The sequence below is a fragment of the Asterias rubens genome, chromosome 5 (genome assembly GCF_902459465.1).
Source record: "Asterias rubens chromosome 5, eAstRub1.3, whole genome shotgun sequence".
Classification (NCBI taxonomy): domain Eukaryota; kingdom Metazoa; phylum Echinodermata; class Asteroidea; order Forcipulatida; family Asteriidae; genus Asterias; species Asterias rubens.
Window position 1 is genome coordinate 3,790,884 of NC_047066.1, and position 16,546 is coordinate 3,807,429.

At 39.2% G+C, this 16,546-nt stretch overlaps 1 protein-coding gene across 1 annotated transcript in view; it reads left to right on the forward strand.

Annotated features, from left to right (window-relative positions):
- Nucleotides 1-16,546, forward strand: part of LOC117290373 (neuronal acetylcholine receptor subunit alpha-3-like) — a 52,247-nt gene that overhangs the window by 32,835 nt on the left and 2,866 nt on the right. Inside the window, exons 3-5 of the mRNA XM_033771734.1 lie at nucleotides 10,365-10,409; nucleotides 12,618-12,727; nucleotides 13,440-14,532. Coding sequence (XP_033627625.1) covers nucleotides 10,365-10,409; nucleotides 12,618-12,727; nucleotides 13,440-14,532 — 1,248 coding nt within the window. The remainder of the gene's footprint in view (nucleotides 1-10,364; nucleotides 10,410-12,617; nucleotides 12,728-13,439; nucleotides 14,533-16,546) is intronic.

A 16,546-nucleotide genomic window follows, 5' to 3' on the forward strand; every position in this document is an offset into this window, starting at 1 on the left:
TGTTTTTTCCCCTAAGAAATTAGATGCAAGCACACAACATCCATTTCAACAATCAATTTCTCAAGTCATTATACCACAACATGAAACATTAAGACTGTCTCTGAAACGTGCCGGTCTCTGTGACTGTGAATATTTTATTTCAATGGCATAGAATGACATTTCACTTGGCTTGAAACTTACACTAAATTGCAGCCCGCGGCCCTCTGTCAGTGAATACGATTGCTCATTGCGTAATATCCTCAATAATAATAATAAAAACACAATTATCATATTTTATTTAGAGTTCGATAAATATGTTTCATTACTATCCATATTAGACGAATAAAATATTTTTAACGCAGTGATTGTAGAAGAAAAGGAGAATGGACGAGAAAGTGATTGTTGAATAGAATGGTCGAGCCGAGGGCGAGTACATAGTCATGAGCTACACTGTAGAGTCTAGTATTCTCTGACGAATGTAGAGTGAAGATTAGTTCAAGGCAGTGGACACTATTGGTAATTACTCACAGTAATTATAAGCATAAAACCTTACTTGGTAACGAGTTAGTAATGGGGAGAGGTTGACAGATAAAACATTGTGAAAAACGGCTCCCTCTGAAGTCACATATAATTCGAGAAAGAAGTCATTTTCCACGAATTTGATTTCAAGACCTCAGATTTTGAGGTCTCGAAATTAAGCATCTGAAGGCACACAACTTCGTGTGACAGGGGTTTTTTTTTTCTTTTATTATTATCTCGCAACTTCGACTACCAATTGAGCTCAAATTTTCACAGGTTTGTTATTTAATGCATATGTTGAGATACACCAAGTGAGAAGACTGGTCTTTGACAATTACCAATAGTGTCATGGTCTTTAAGTGTAGACTCGTAAAAGTAATCTACACTTTCATCAATAGAGTGACGACACCGAAAAGTTTAAACGTGTAGAAAGTTTTGTCTCCTTTTGCTACCGTCGTGTAAACAATAATTCCGAACCAGTAAAATTATTTTTTTTCCTTCTAAGGACCAGACCGATCAGCCTCGGTTTTGTTACATTGGGTCGATTAGAAGAAAAGCAAGATGGCTGCCATGCTAAAAAAAACACATAGTCATACCATTACTGTAAAAAGATAATCACGAATATTTCCACAAAGGGATCCAACTAATTTGACCCTCTAGCCTCAGTTTAGTTGATTTTTTTCCCCTCGGTTCAATGAAACAAAAACGTCACACTCATATCAGGACACATTTAATCAACGTCTTATGACGTGACTAATGAGCCCGGTTTATACTTCCTAAGAAGGCGAATGTGAAGTGTATTTTGACGTCACGGAGCTGCCCTCGCAGTGAACGTTTCCCAGGAGTTGCCCACAAGTCAACTGATGTGAATTACCCGTTGCGAATTTGTGACGTCAACATTCGTATCGCATTCGCATTCACAGGAAGTACGAACCGGGCATTAGTAATAATGGCAGGGCGAATGAGATAGCTAAGGGTATCTCTGAACGCTCCGGTTACGGCGCGTACGGGGGACAGAGTAGCATCATTCCTGGTCATTACACGACTGCGAAGCCAGGGTATTGGTGTCTTAACCCAATTAAACCCCTCTCTCTGGTCAATCTGGTTAAGGGGGAATATTTTATATAAAAAAAGCTCCCCGGGTAGGGAGGGGAAATTCTGCGGCTTGGAATCGAATCCCTGGCCCGACTAATCCAATAAGAAAGTGTAGTATGACAGTTTTGTGCGGCCTTTTTCATGTTTAATGGAACCGGGCTGGGATGGGTAGGTGGGAACCCTGTTTGATTGATGCGCTGCTGTCAGATTCCAACTTCGTCTAATTCCTACTTGGCCTACATACTTGAAGAATCTTCTGCGTATAGGTTGACTTAAAATGGAATTGGGGCAACTTCACAGGAGGTATATTATGCAGTCCGAATACGGATGTTTAGCGGTTACAAGATTGCAACGTGATTAGTTATATGAAACTTGTCCAATTTATCACACTTAAAGGCATTGGACGCTTTGGTATTTACTCAACATGATTGTTAGCAGAACAACTTACTTGGTAATGAGCAATTGAGAGTTGTTGATATTTAAAAACATTGTGAGAAACGGCTCCCTCTGGAAACGCAGATTTTGAGTAAGAGGTAATTTCTCACTCAAATATTAAAAGAATTTTTTAGGCATTTTGAAAGTACGTTTTTCTTCCATTTTGCTCTCGCAACATCGATGACCAATCATGAGTCAACATTTTCTCAGGGTTGTTATTTTGTGCATATGTTGGGATACACCAAGTGAGAAAACCATGGTCTTTGAAAATTACCAAAGGTTTAAATAACCACCTCAACTGGATTTTCCGTGTGGATTCGTTCCTTCTCCTCTTCAACACAGCGTCTTGCCTTGCAGTAGCTTGCGACAAAATCCAATACAATTCAGAATCCAGAATCCTATACGTGCAAACCACACCGTCCACATCGCACCACAAACACACCACGCACAACATTAACAAAAAACTGTGTCAAGTTTGGGTCGGGAAACGTCATGGCAACCTTACCACGTAGACGCCCTCTAGACATCACATCGATGTCGCTAAAAATCGAACATCACTCTTGGATACCATGTTACCAGAAAACAGGCGGGAAGAAAACGGCTTGAAAAAGCTAAACAGGAAGCTGGGCATGGAATGTGTCACTCGCTCGTCTCTGACGCCAGCACGAAATCCTTCATAAGGGCGTGGATTGATTTTTGTCTTCTCTTCGCATTTTATTCCCCGTTCGTTTTTATTCAAAAGCATGTAAGTTTGCCTGAGGTTTTTTGAAGTGCTGATTTCAATGTTATTGACAAAGTGCATACGAGATGGCTTATTTCCTTTTCTGATAAGCATTAGCGATGCATAATGAATTAGAATTTCATGAGTTAGTTTAAAGAAACTGACGACTATTGGTAATTGTCAGAGACCAGTCTTCTCACCTGGTGTATCTCAACATATGCATAACATAACATACCTCCGAAAATTTGAGCTCAGTCGGTCGTCCAAGTTGCAAGATAATAATGAAAGGAAAAACACCCTTGTCACACGAAGTTGTATGCTTTCTGATGCTTGATTTCGAGACCACAAAATCTAATTCTGAAGGTCTCGAATTCAAATTCGTGGAAAACTACTTCTTTCTCTAAAACTACGTCACTTCAGAGGGAGCCATTTCTCACAATGTTTTATACCATCAACCTCTCCCCATTACTCGTTACCAAGTAAGGTTTTATGCTAATAATTATTTTGAGTAATTACCAGTAGTGTCCACTGCCTTTAACCGGGGTCCTTGCTCTATGGTTTTACCTGGTTTTAAAGGAACACGTTGCCTTCGATCGGTCGAGTTGGTCTTTGAAAAGCGTTTGTAACCGTTTGTTATAAAATGCATATGATTGGAAAGATGTTTTAAAAGTAGAATATAATGATCCACACAAGTATCACTCGAAATTGCGTGGTTTTCCTTTTACCTCGTCGACTGACACGGTCGGCCATTTATGGGAGTCAAGTTTTTGACTCCCATAAATGGCCGGCCGTGTTAGTTTGCAAAGTAAAAGGAAAACCACGCAATTTCGAGGCAAATTTGTGTGGATCATTGTATTCTACTTTTAAATCATCTTTATAACCATATGCATTTTGTAATAAACGGTTACAAACGCTTTTCAAAGACCAACTCGACCGATCCAAGGCAACGTGTTCCTTTAAAGTGTACAGTCTAGCGAATAACACCCACGGTCTACAGGTTAACCAATATTGTGTCAGTTATGGTTTTGTTTGTTTCTTTATTAATGAAAATATTGTTTACATGAATTGATTTTTGGTGACGTTTTTAATTAAAGGTCATATACAGTTGATTTTGTTGTCCTTGGGCATCACTTGGCGCTTCTAGTATGAAGATCATCAAACGGTTGTTTAATAGTTTAACAACGTAATATTGTTCTCTCGTTTTTCCTTTAGGTTTTTGAAAAAAAACGTTTAACTTGTTTTTTTTTGACATTTTTTTTTTTTTACTGTCAGCTAGATTAAAATTAAAATGTGGTCTCGCTTTTACTGACCTTTGACCCGTTACAGGCTCGAAGCTGACGGTGGGCTCTTTTAAAGTGAAAAGGTGGTATTGCTTCCACTGAACCTTAACCCACGACTGGTTTAATAAAAACATACGGATGGCTTGTTCGCTCTTGTTAATTTATTTCGTGATAGGCCTAGATGCTCAGGTAACACACAAAAAAAACAATTGTAAAACGTAAGAAGTACATCATGAAAGTTTATTAACTTGTTCGTCAAAAGGGTACGTAGAGAAGTGGCTTCAAATGTTATAATAATATTGTGTATAAAAATTATTTGTTTTTCATCAAACACATAAAAGTACAAAACAGGTAAAGTAATAATTAAATTATTGGCATAAAGTTCACGAAAACTCTCCTTTATGTCAACCGGCTGCGTTCACATGGGTTTTGTGACCATCACTCGCCTCCATCGCTATGCAAACCACCCATTCCCACCGCCACTTAAACTCTAGGTTGCCCAGAGAATTGACGGTGGCCTCGAGGGAACCCACGAAAAAGCTACATCTGTATTTACTAAAAGGTCTACACCCGTCGTCATTTAGTCACCATCTTCTTGAAGGAATTCCGCGAGCGATGCTTTCTGCTCCGAAAACTGCTCGACCTCACGCGGGAATTAAAATCTCGTGGAGACAGTCAAACGATTTGGCAAATTGTCCCCTCAACTTTATCTCCGCTGTTCGAATCAGAACTTAAGGTATTTATAGAAAATACCTGGAGGCATTTATGAATGTTAAGTGATGCGTTTGGACGCCTTGGAAAATTTCTTGTTTAATGCATGAGTGTAAAAATTTAAATTGTATTTTGTTCACGTGCTGATTTTGATCTTTGTGGACCGTTTGGGTATGAATCTCATATCTCTTTGATAAAACTCTTAAACGTGACCTTTGTAATATTTTGATGAAAATGTCCATACATCAGTCTTAGGTTTATAACATTAAAGCACCATGTAATGGTTAACAATGTGCTGTGGTGCAATAAATAGGTCACCAATCAAACCAGGACCCCTTCTCTTCTCGATAAGTACACTAGGTTCTTTTATATGCGTTACCACAACACACGGGACCAACGGCTTTACGTCCCATCCGAAGGACTTTTTACAAAACGTGTCTGTCCTCATGCACAAATCCCTCATTATTGTTTATGACACAACTTACTTCCGCTCAACACACCCAGCCAGAGAAAAACGCAACCAGAAACCCTTTTTGACCATTGTCAACATGACATTATCACACTGTTCATTAATTGTTCTTATATTATTACACTTTGGTAGAAGATGCTGTGTATAAACCATAACTGCAGGCCAAGATAAAAACATATATAAAAGGCTTTGATATAAAAAGACGTGTCACAAACCTAATACAAGACCACAGCTGTACTGTACAAAACATTATCTAATAAACCATGAAAGGCTTGCAATGTATTATTTTTTATATAAACATGTATCGAGGCCTCCTCACCTACAAGACGAGGCCGGCCGCCCTCCCCCCTCCACTATAACCAGCTGACACCATCCTATTACTACTTGATTGTCACATTCCCGTCATAAAGGTCAGGTATCTCCGGTTTACACCAATTACTCTATGTGTAATGGCGTGTTTATAGAGCATAAGGCAAAAGCCCAACGCGGATATCATGATGCGCCCGCCTAAGAGCATGGCCCAATTTCAATTCAATGCAATTCAATTCAATTCAATTCAGTTCAACAAGACATTTTATTTCATTTTGACCTCCTCAATGACAGTGAAAACAATTTGTATAAGGACAATTTTAAACAGTATAGTTTGCAACAGAATCAATGATGTTTGCAGAATTAAATTAATTTTGTTTCTATAGCACAAGGCAAGCGCAATGAGGATACAATGATGCGCCCGCCTAAAAGGGCATGGCCCAATTTCAATTATTTCAATTATGTTATTGGTTTTTTTTCTCCAGAAGACGATCAGAGCATACTGATCGAAACGTCGAGTTGAAACCAACGGTTCTTTTCAGGGCCACCCCAACTCATTTAGAGACTACCATTACATGGTGTTATAATAAAAAAAAATAAACCACAGCATTTAGAAGGCGCACTTTACTGAAAAAGAAAAACATTCAAAGGCGCCAGTCGAGTTTTGTCAAGATGTTGGAAAAGAGAGTGATGTTGTGGATTTGTCTGAGGTATTCCAGAAGTGAGTTCCAGAGTCTTGGTTCTACCGCAAACCTTTCTATATTCAATTCATTAAACAACATTATTTCACATTGATACCCTCGATGACAGTGAATATTTATTTATAGTTTCTTACTATAAAATGTTCACAGATTAATTGTTATTTTATGAATGTGTTGAGATACACCAAGTGAGAATACTGGGCCTTGACAATTACCAAAGGTGTCCAGGGGTCGATTTCACAGAGGTATTCCTAACTTAGGACTAGTCCTAGGCAATGCTAAGAGATAGGACCAGTCCTAAGTTAGGATGAGTCCTATCTCTTTGCATTGCCTATAGGACTAGTCTTTGTGAAATCCACCCCAGTGCATTTTTAATATTGAAGTGAGAAATTACCACTTTCTCAAAAACTACGTTACTTTAAAGGGAGCCGTTTATCACAATGTTTTATTATACCAACAGCTCCGCTTTGATCGTTACCAAGTGAATTGCTATGTTAACAATTATTTTGAGTAATTACCAATAGTGTACAGTGCCTTTAAGACTCATCTCTGAGTTTGAGCTCCTCATCTTCACCCCCAAACTCCTCCCCTGTGTCCCTTCACAACACCGACCAGCTGGAGCTCATTGCTCGAGGCCAAACATCAAGTGACACTAAGTCGTCTCTCAATGTTTGGAGTACACACTCGTCTCTTTGCAGAGCGAACACTGGGGGTCGAGCTACGAGAGACATCGATATATCAACACCCTCTCGCGGTGATGGGATGGGAACGAGATTGAACATTAACTCTGTCGTCATCTTGGCAGTCTCCTGATGTCAGGAGACCGTTCAGTACAAGGCCAAATTTCAAAGAGCTGCTAAGCACAAAAAATTGCTTGGCATGAAATATCTTCCTTGATTAAAACAGGATTACCAACCAAACATCCGTCTGTTGCTAATTGCTTGTTACTGGTATTCAGCTGTTGTTTGCTTATCCTGAAATCACGTCGAAATTTGGTGCTAATCCTGTTTTTATCAAGGTAGAGATTTCTTGTTAAGCATTTTGTTTTTGCTCAGCAGCTAAGCAGAATCAAGTTTCCATCCAAATTTACATTGGGTTCGCACTGGCCGGTGCCCGGCTCAGTTATTACTAAGCAAAGACATTTTTTAAGCAGAGTTTTCTGCTTAACAGCTTTATGAAAATGGGCCCTGATGTCAGGAGGCCGTTCAGTACAGGGGCATGTTAGTAAAATCTGCTAAGCACAGTCAAATCTTGCTTAGCAAAAAAACAGGTTACTATGCAGCCAACAGTCCAAGCAGTTTACATTGTTGCGACTGTTGCCCACTCATATTTTGCCTTACAGCGTAGCAATTGTTAAGCAGTATTTTCTTCTAAACAGCTTTATGAAATTGGGGCCAGTAAACATCACCTTCACTCACAAATCTTCTTCTTATTGTTGGACTCGCTTGCCGTATGTACTATAGCCACTCATTCATTTGCACATTTATTTATTTATTTATTTATTTATTTATTTATTTATTTATTTGTTTATGTTACATACCGGCAAAACACTAAAAGGATTTAAAAAGATACAATCATAAAAAAAAACTTTTAAAAAAACTAAGAGCGAGAATTGTTATTCGATTTCATGTGTCCAAAAACGTGTGGGGAACAACGATAATTGAAGACTGACCATTTTTTTGTATAAGGTCATATTAAACTGTGATACAAATAAAATATTGGGTCACACCAAATTGTTTAATAAGGTACCCAGAAATTGCATCACTGATACGAATATATGACATACTCTGACTAATAAAATACATGACTACGGTTTTCAGTATTTCTGAAGTAAAAATATCTTTAAATTGAAGTTAAATTAAATACTTGTACACTGGTGAGGATTCCCATTAATGTAATAAACCTTTAAATGGCAATCTGTGTCATGTGCCCTTTTACAACAGTGACAATGGCAGTTCTAAAGTTCATATTATGAAAGGGACCAGACTATCTTTTCCTTTCACCCTATTAAAAGTTCCTATGCATTCTTCGCTTTCACAGCTTACACGTTAAGCGGGTAATGTTGATCGTAAGCGCATAATTCGGCGGTAAGCAGAGTCATGAAAATGGTCCCAGCCAGACCGGGTCGCTCTGTTGCCCTTTTCGAATCCACGACTTTGGCTTTGGATTAGGCACCAGCCCCCGTTCTCTCGTCTGAAGCCCTGAGCTAGTACGCAAAGCACGAGCAAATTGTCAAAACAACCGCGGGGCCAAGCTAGCCTGAGCCGATCTAGAGCGCGAAGCCGTGGTTTCGAAAAGAGTCTATGTAAACGATGCTCCAAAACACCGCCAAGCAGTCTCTACTATGACACGACTCATCCTTAAGATAATAGACTATGACATTATCCAGACATGGAAGTCCTCAAAGTTGAGGTTAAACACCATCCCATCACTTCTTATTTATCATCGAGACAATCTCACATGTGGAAACCTCGCCTTCCAAGGATTACTTCGCAACAACCCCGGAGTAGGGTGGGAGGAGGAGGAGGAGGAGGGGGAGGGGAGAGGGAGGAGTAACCACAATCACACTAGATTCAACGTCTTGCTGTTGCCTCGCTCATCTCAACATATATATAGGGCAAAATTTCAAAGAGCTGCATATTAAGCAGGAAATATTGCATGACACATTTCTGCTAAGCAAAAATGAGCAGGAACCCAGTCACAAGTTTTACATGCAGTTTGCCTTGTAATGGCAACCTTATTCGTGTAAGCATAATTGTGTTAAGCTTAGCTGCTTATTATAAGCTTAAAGGCACTGGACACGATTGGTAACTACTCAAAATAACTGTTGGCATAAGCACTAATTATACTTGGTAAATAGCAATGAAGATCTGTTCATAGTAAAACACATTTTGAAACACGGCTCCCTCTGAAGTAGCGTAGTTTTTGAGAAAGAGGTCATTTCTCACTCAAAATCACAAAAGACTTCAGCTGTAGCCCTTTGTTATACATCTGAAAGCACACAGACTAATGCAACAAGGGTGCTTTTCTTTTATTATTTTCTTGCAAATTTGATGACCAATTGAGCCCAAATCTTCACAGGTTTGTTATTTTATGCATACGTTGGCCGGATACACCAAGTGCGAAGACTGGTCTTTGATAAATTACCAAAGGTGTCCATGTCTTTAAGATCTCTCTGTAACACTAACAGGGCTCTGCATGGTCCTCCTCTCATCTTTAACTCGAGATTGCATGGACACTTGGAAAACCCAAGACGTCTCCGTTGAATTGACAGTGGAGACAGCGTGGCGACCGGTTAGAGGCGGGAAACAAAAACAGATTTGTAAAAAAATCTGAGAAAGATGACTGACAAAACAAACCCCGTCAGAATTGATTTGGGAAGTAATTCGCACGTACTTGGTACAGCACCAGGAGTCAACCACCGTTGGGTGGTTGTAGTCTTTTGTATTGCAGTAGATTTGTGGACAAGTCGTTAAATGTTTGTCGCGTTGATATAGCGTTCCGACTCTCTGGGCGAATCCCGCGACACTTGCGACACCACCACGACTCGACTATCTCAACACGCCACAGACCATTTACGACTTCCACACGTCTAGCGGGTTTTACGGGAGCAGAGTAATAATGACTGATAGATTATAAGAGTGAAACCTGAGATGTTCATCTTGGGGATGGGGTGTTTCAAGTCAACACTGGGCATCCTTCCTCGTGTCTTAAGTAATTAGAATGGGCGGTCCATACCTCAGCTATGGTTTAGCTCTTAGGTTATCCGCATGTCATGTTTTAATGGAGCTGCGATTTTATCACACACTTCCGAACTTAGGATTAATCTTTTTGTTTAGGACTTAGGACGAGTTAAGTTCCGTTTCCATAGACGTTTAGACGCATTGAACCCATCCTAAGTTAGGTCGAGTTACTCATCCTAACTGGAGATAGGATTAATCCTAGCGTTTCGTGAAATCGGTTACAGTAGGCCCTATTCTCATATATCCAACATAACTTATGCACAAAGTAACAAATCTGTGAACATTTGGGTTCACACATGGTCATCGAAGTTGCAATGGAATAATAAACTATTATTTGTGACATCGTCTATACATCGACAGTTTATAAAAATTAGTAAATACCCATATTTTCCTTCATTGCAGGACGAGCGGAATCAGGTCATGAAGACTGGACTATGGGTCAAACAGGTGAGTGTTAACATCCCAAAAGTTTATAGTTAAATATCTTGTCAGTCTAGTAAAAATTGGCTCATAACACCATGAACTTATCATCTATCTATCAGAACACTCTTAATTTATAAGAGTGAAAATTTCACTCTCAAATTGTCCTAGCTCTTTTGAGAGTGAGAGTCATTTCTGTGCCACTATTTTTGAGTGAAATTTTAACGAACTTCTAAATCGAGTTGAAAGCACGACACACTAAAACGTTGTCCGTATGGCTCTTTGCCAGAGTGGTAGATGCTGGAAAAAAACGAGTGTTTTTTTCACATAATTTTAAATCGTATCCGTTCACACAGAGAGATTTCAAGTACACTGCGTAAAACTGCAAATTTCAAACCTTACTAAAAAATGTTTGGTTTAAAATGAACAATCAATGAGTTTGCAGATTTGACACTCATCGGTTTACAAAATACAAGGGGTCAATAACCAATTTTGTATTTTATGTTCAAGCCTTGTCTGTTTGAGAATAATGGCATCAAGATGGAGTCTGTACCGACGATGGTACACATTATTCCTCACAACGGTTCAGAAATTTAGTTCATTTAGTGTAAAGATGGAAAGAAATAAAATATTCCTAAGTGCATTGAAAGATGATTTTGTGCGAGAGAGTGCACGCACAAAGAAATGCATTAGTCCCGAAAACGACCTACTAAATAAAGCATCGAGCATAGACATTGGACGATAAAATACCAGGAAATGAAAAAAGGAAGATATGGTCTGGGTGGCAGACATTATTAAATCGATTTTAACTCCATCAAACCACAGAACACAACACAACGGGTCCGTATCTTGCGTTAGTTGGTCTGGGTTCTATTGAACTGGCTCAGCACAGACATTAGGTGGCGCCATTCCTATTTACGGAGCACTGAGACGGAGCAAATTGCTTTTAACTTCTGAAAGTTTTTAGTTTTGCAACCTTTGGATTTTGGGTGCTTGAATACAATGCATTAAAACTGAACATTACTTCCTCGTGGTGTTCAATGAACGTCTCGCCTTTTAAGTCTTTTTTCCGCCGTAACTCTAGAAGGGGGTGAACAAAGTAACGTGCCCCACCCTACATTTGCAATCTTGACCATATAGTAGGACAATATTTTACAGGGGTGAGAGTCATTACTAACGAAAAAGTCTGAAACTTTGATACAAATTCAAAGGTATGTTGAAATGATGGCATTTCTACCGTTTGGTAACCCCTTGAGTTACAGATTCCAACGCCTTTTGCAAACAGTATCCAAAGCACTAGATAAGTTCTTCAATGAGCAGGATTTCTTTATTTGTGGAAACAAATATTGCCCAATTTTCTTCACCAGGCCGACATAAAAATCTGAATTCAGCCAAAAGACTGAACAATCTCATCCCTGATTTTACTACTTCTCTATTTCTACGCAGACTTTTTGTTTTATATCCTTGTCAGATAACCTTTAAAACGGAATGTTTATACCAATTAGTCTCGCACTGCATGCTTTTATACATGGTTATTTTACAACCCGAGTTGGTACACCTTGCAAAATTCAGGTACCTTACGTACAAAATATTATTCGCACGCACCCCTCCTTACACCCCGTAATAAACAACTGTGAAACTTACATAGAATAGTTCATGTTCAATCTTTAACTCTTTAGCTCAAATATAGTGTGCGTTTCCCTAAAGGCCATGTCACATCTATGTGACCTATAGGGCAATTGCCCTATAGGTCAATTGTTATACAGGCAACATAAGGGGGCAACTACCAACACTGCGTGCAAAAAGGAACACTTTGGAAGCCCACAGCAGGGATTTTTCTATCTCACTTTCCTGAGAAAATGGTGTAAAAATTAGTGTGTGAATGTGAAATTAGCGTGTGATGAATGTTTCTTCATCTTTTTTGTTGTTAAATTGTTAAAAAAAAAAAAAAAGGGCCCAATTTCATAGAGCTGCTTCAGCAGAAATTATTACTTAACAATTATTTTCTAAGCAGAAATGAGCAGGATACCAGTCACAAATTGAACATTTGAGTGAGTTTGGCTGGTAACCTTATTCTGGTAAGCATTGTTTTGTTGTGCTTAGCTAGTTTTTGTGTGTGTATGCAACTCTATGAAATTGTGCCCTTGTTTCCTGTAAAATTGTCTCGTGTGACATGACCCTAATAGTGCAAAGTTTACAATTATCTGACAACGTGTATTTTCTATCGTGATACAGAGATGGCACGACTACAGACTTCAGTGGAATCCAGCGAACCATAGCAACATGATAGTCATTCATATTCCAATTGGTCTTCTTTGGAGTCCAGACCTTCTCCTATACAACAAGTAAGTCAAAAATTGCAGACTAAAATTACAAATTTGTTGAAGTGTCGTGGCCCAGCGGTTGAGAGCACCGAATTCAAACACTGATGTTTCTGATCAGCAGAGTGTGGGTTCGAGTCCCAGTCATGATACTTGTTTCAAGCAAGACACTAAACCATTGCTTCGTCCAGTTCGGATGGGACGCTAAGCCGTTGGTCCCGTGAGTTGTGTAACGCACGTAAAATAACCCAGTGCACTTATCGAAACGAGAAGGGGTTCGCCCCGGTGTCCCTGGGTGGATTGGCAGCAGATCGCGCCACAGCACCTTGTAAGCCATTACATAGTGCTATGTAAAAGGAGTAGATCTCATAATTCAAACGTAGTCACACCCTTGCAGGAAAATACTGTATGTTGAAGCGCCTTGAGCGTCACTGAGTGACGGGTATGCGCGCATAAGAAGCCACTATAATTATTACTATTGAAGTGAATTTCCGATGCTCTTCTTTCAACACTCGAAGTTTTTTCAGTTTTAGATGTGGGAGGATAACCCAAGATAATTATTCCAGGGAAAACCCACGCAGTCGTTTTGAGTAGTGTTGGTTCTGGACAAAAAACTCGGCGGTTTAACACTAAACTCTTAGTTATGCTTCCACCGCGCAAAGTTTCAAAATTCTACTTTAAATCATGTATTGCAAATTGCAAATAATATTTGTTTTTGACAAATTTCCCTCTGTAGTGTTGACGACGGTTACAAACTGGTGCTGGCAACCAAAGCTCTGGTGTACTTCAACGGCACGGTCAACTGGAATGCCCCGGCAGTCTTCTACAGTGCATGCACCATCGACGTCCACTACTTCCCATTCGATGAGCAGGACTGCTCCATGAAGTTCGGCTCCTGGACTTACGATGAGAGCAAGATAGATCTGGAGTCAATTGGAAGCAATGTAGACCGACAAGACTACTGGGAGAATGCCGAGTGGGTCATCGTAGACACCCCGGTGGAGAAACACACCATAAAGTACCCGTGTTGCGAGAACACCTACGTGGACATCACATTTCACTTCGTCCTGCATAGGAAGTCGCTCTTCTACGTTGTGACCTTTGTGGTGCCGTGTATCCTTATCACCATGATCACTATATTCGTCTTCTACCTGCCGGCAAACTGCGGTGAGAGGACCACTCTGTGTATCTCCATCCTGCTCGCTGTTATCGTCTTCTTGCTCCTGATTGCCGAGATGATCCCAACCACCTCCGATACCGTCCCTCTGATTGGCTGCTACCTCCTCTTCACCATGGGGATCGTCAGCATCTCCATAGTAACAACAATCATCATCATCAACATGTTCCACCGGTCCTCCGAGACGCACACCATGTCACCGTGGGTCAAGAAGCTCTTCACTGAGACCCTACCTCCCTACTTACACATACAACGCCCCTCCAACTACAAGGACTACATCTGCAGCGCGCCCCCAACGCCCGTACCCAAGCGCAAATTGTACGTCAACTCCACAGACTCCCCCGCAACCGACCGCTCTTGTTTTAACAACAAAAAACGTGGATTTAATGTCGGGCGTTCCTCGAGTAATTATCATCTCCTGAAGAGAGCGGCTAACAACAACCCATCTAAGATGATGTCTTTAAACTGTTCCTTGGAGGAGGAGATGGAGTGGAGGGAACGGGATTCGGAGGAGGAGATCAGAGAAAGTAACGTGGACCACAGTCTCAAGGCTGAAATGAAGAAAGAAAAGTTACCGGCAAGACTCAGGGAGGGGCTGGACTATCTTAACTTCATTGTGGAGAGAACAAAGGATGACGACAAATCCAAAAAGGTAAAGACAGTGTCAATTTTGTTGCACTCTTGTTTTATCCCAGATTCAGATTGGACACGGTTTAATTTTGCACTGTGTATACAAAGTTGGTAACACGGCCTGGGGGGAGGGGGTGGGGACAGGTAGGCCGTGGATTCTACGTCAAATAATGCATTAAAGATGCTACATGTATGTCAGATTTTTTGCCGATTTGACCCCAAAATTTTGATTTAAAATTCAATAGGTATTTTGATGGGGTCGAGAAAGTTACAAGCTTTCATTTACTCCATTGCTCGAAAAAGTCCGCCAATTATTAGTAGCAGTAAAATTAAGTGCTCAAAATTAGTTTTTGTCGGGATCCCGACAATATATCACGTGACCAATTCTCATGTGTTTTAAAAGAAACGTTTTAAATTTTTGTCATGGTTCCTGACCATTAAAAGTAAAAGTTAAACTTTTTTTCGTTAGAGCGGATGATACTCTTTGAAATACCATTCACTCAAAAAACAAAATATTTTTTAATGTTTGGGGCAAAAAATCTGACATAGCATCTTTAATTAAAGCCAATACTTTTGCAAAGGTGGGTTGGAATCTCACCCGAGTAATATGCCTGTGATTTTGTGTCTATAGTCCTTATCTCCGATGCAACTTTAACATCTATTAGCTTTTAATATGTTGTCGTCAAAGTTTCATCTCGCTTCAAAGCCTGTTGACCTTCTATGCTACTTCTTAATATTTCACGGCTGTGTCTCATAAAGATCGTGGATTCAAGAAGATGTCACTGTTGAATTATTTCCTCCATATCTGTTGTCTGTTGCTCTGAAGAAAAAAAAGACAATGGAAATCATTAAAATAAACTTGCCCCAGAATTTGATTGTTTGTTTTTTGTTTACTTTTAGTTTCAACCTCAAGGGGACTATATAGGCCTACATCAAAATAGACGATACAACTTTAAGAGTTGAATTAAATTGAATATAAATTGAGCTGATTGATTTTTAACTAGAATTTAATTTACCATTATTATTATTATTATTATTATTATTATTGTTATCTTTTTTTTTTAATTAACAATTTGAAAATAGCATGTGGGTCCCTCTGTCATCTAAAGAAGAACAACTCTATTATCTTCAAAGTTCGTTTGAATCAAAGGAAAAAATTGATAAAATGATTTATGTCAGACAAGTAGGCCTACCTGTCTAATAATCTCATTCAATTAATAGATGAGCAGGATTTTAAACTTTATGAAGACAACTAGAAAGGTTTGCGGAAACCAACGGTTCTTTTCAGAACCACCCAAAATGGTGTTACCGCAAATCTTTCTATCAATAGATGAGCATTAAAGTGGAATGAACAATAACAATGCACATGTAAATTGCACTGGGTCAAAACGACATAAGAGAAAATGGATACAGACTATACCAGAAGTGCATATCAACTTGGTTTAATATGGGTATAACTTTAAAACATTTTTTCCAAACTATATCAGTATAAGATAGTATTATTGCAATTTTTGGTTGGTGTCTACCAACACATTACTGTACATGAAAAGAAAAATCTGAACAAAAATAATGAAATATCTACGAGCATTGAGAACTAGCAATGACATTTTCTTTAAAATTTGTTTGTCTTTCAAAATGAAATTGCACAATACATCACAGGCCAAATCTGCAAAGAAAAGTGCATTGAGTTACAACGTTGTTGCCAATGTATACGGCATAGTTATTGCACTTATTATCTGTTTATGTCTATCAACATATGACATCAAAGAAAAGGCCTGCAAAAAACAAAAGCATAGTATTAAGTTTGCAATTTTTTAATACACAGACATTTTCATCGCAATGTTGTTATTAGGGTCAAAAACATATACACAAAATCAGCAAAGACACAGGCATATCAAGTCAGTTATAAGTAATAACAATAATTAGGTGAAATATCAATAACCATTTCATCGCAGTTGATTTGTCTATCAATGTGTGACAACGCCCATGGATTCAATATCTAAAGAAAAATCTGAAGAAAAACAAAAAACAAAAGC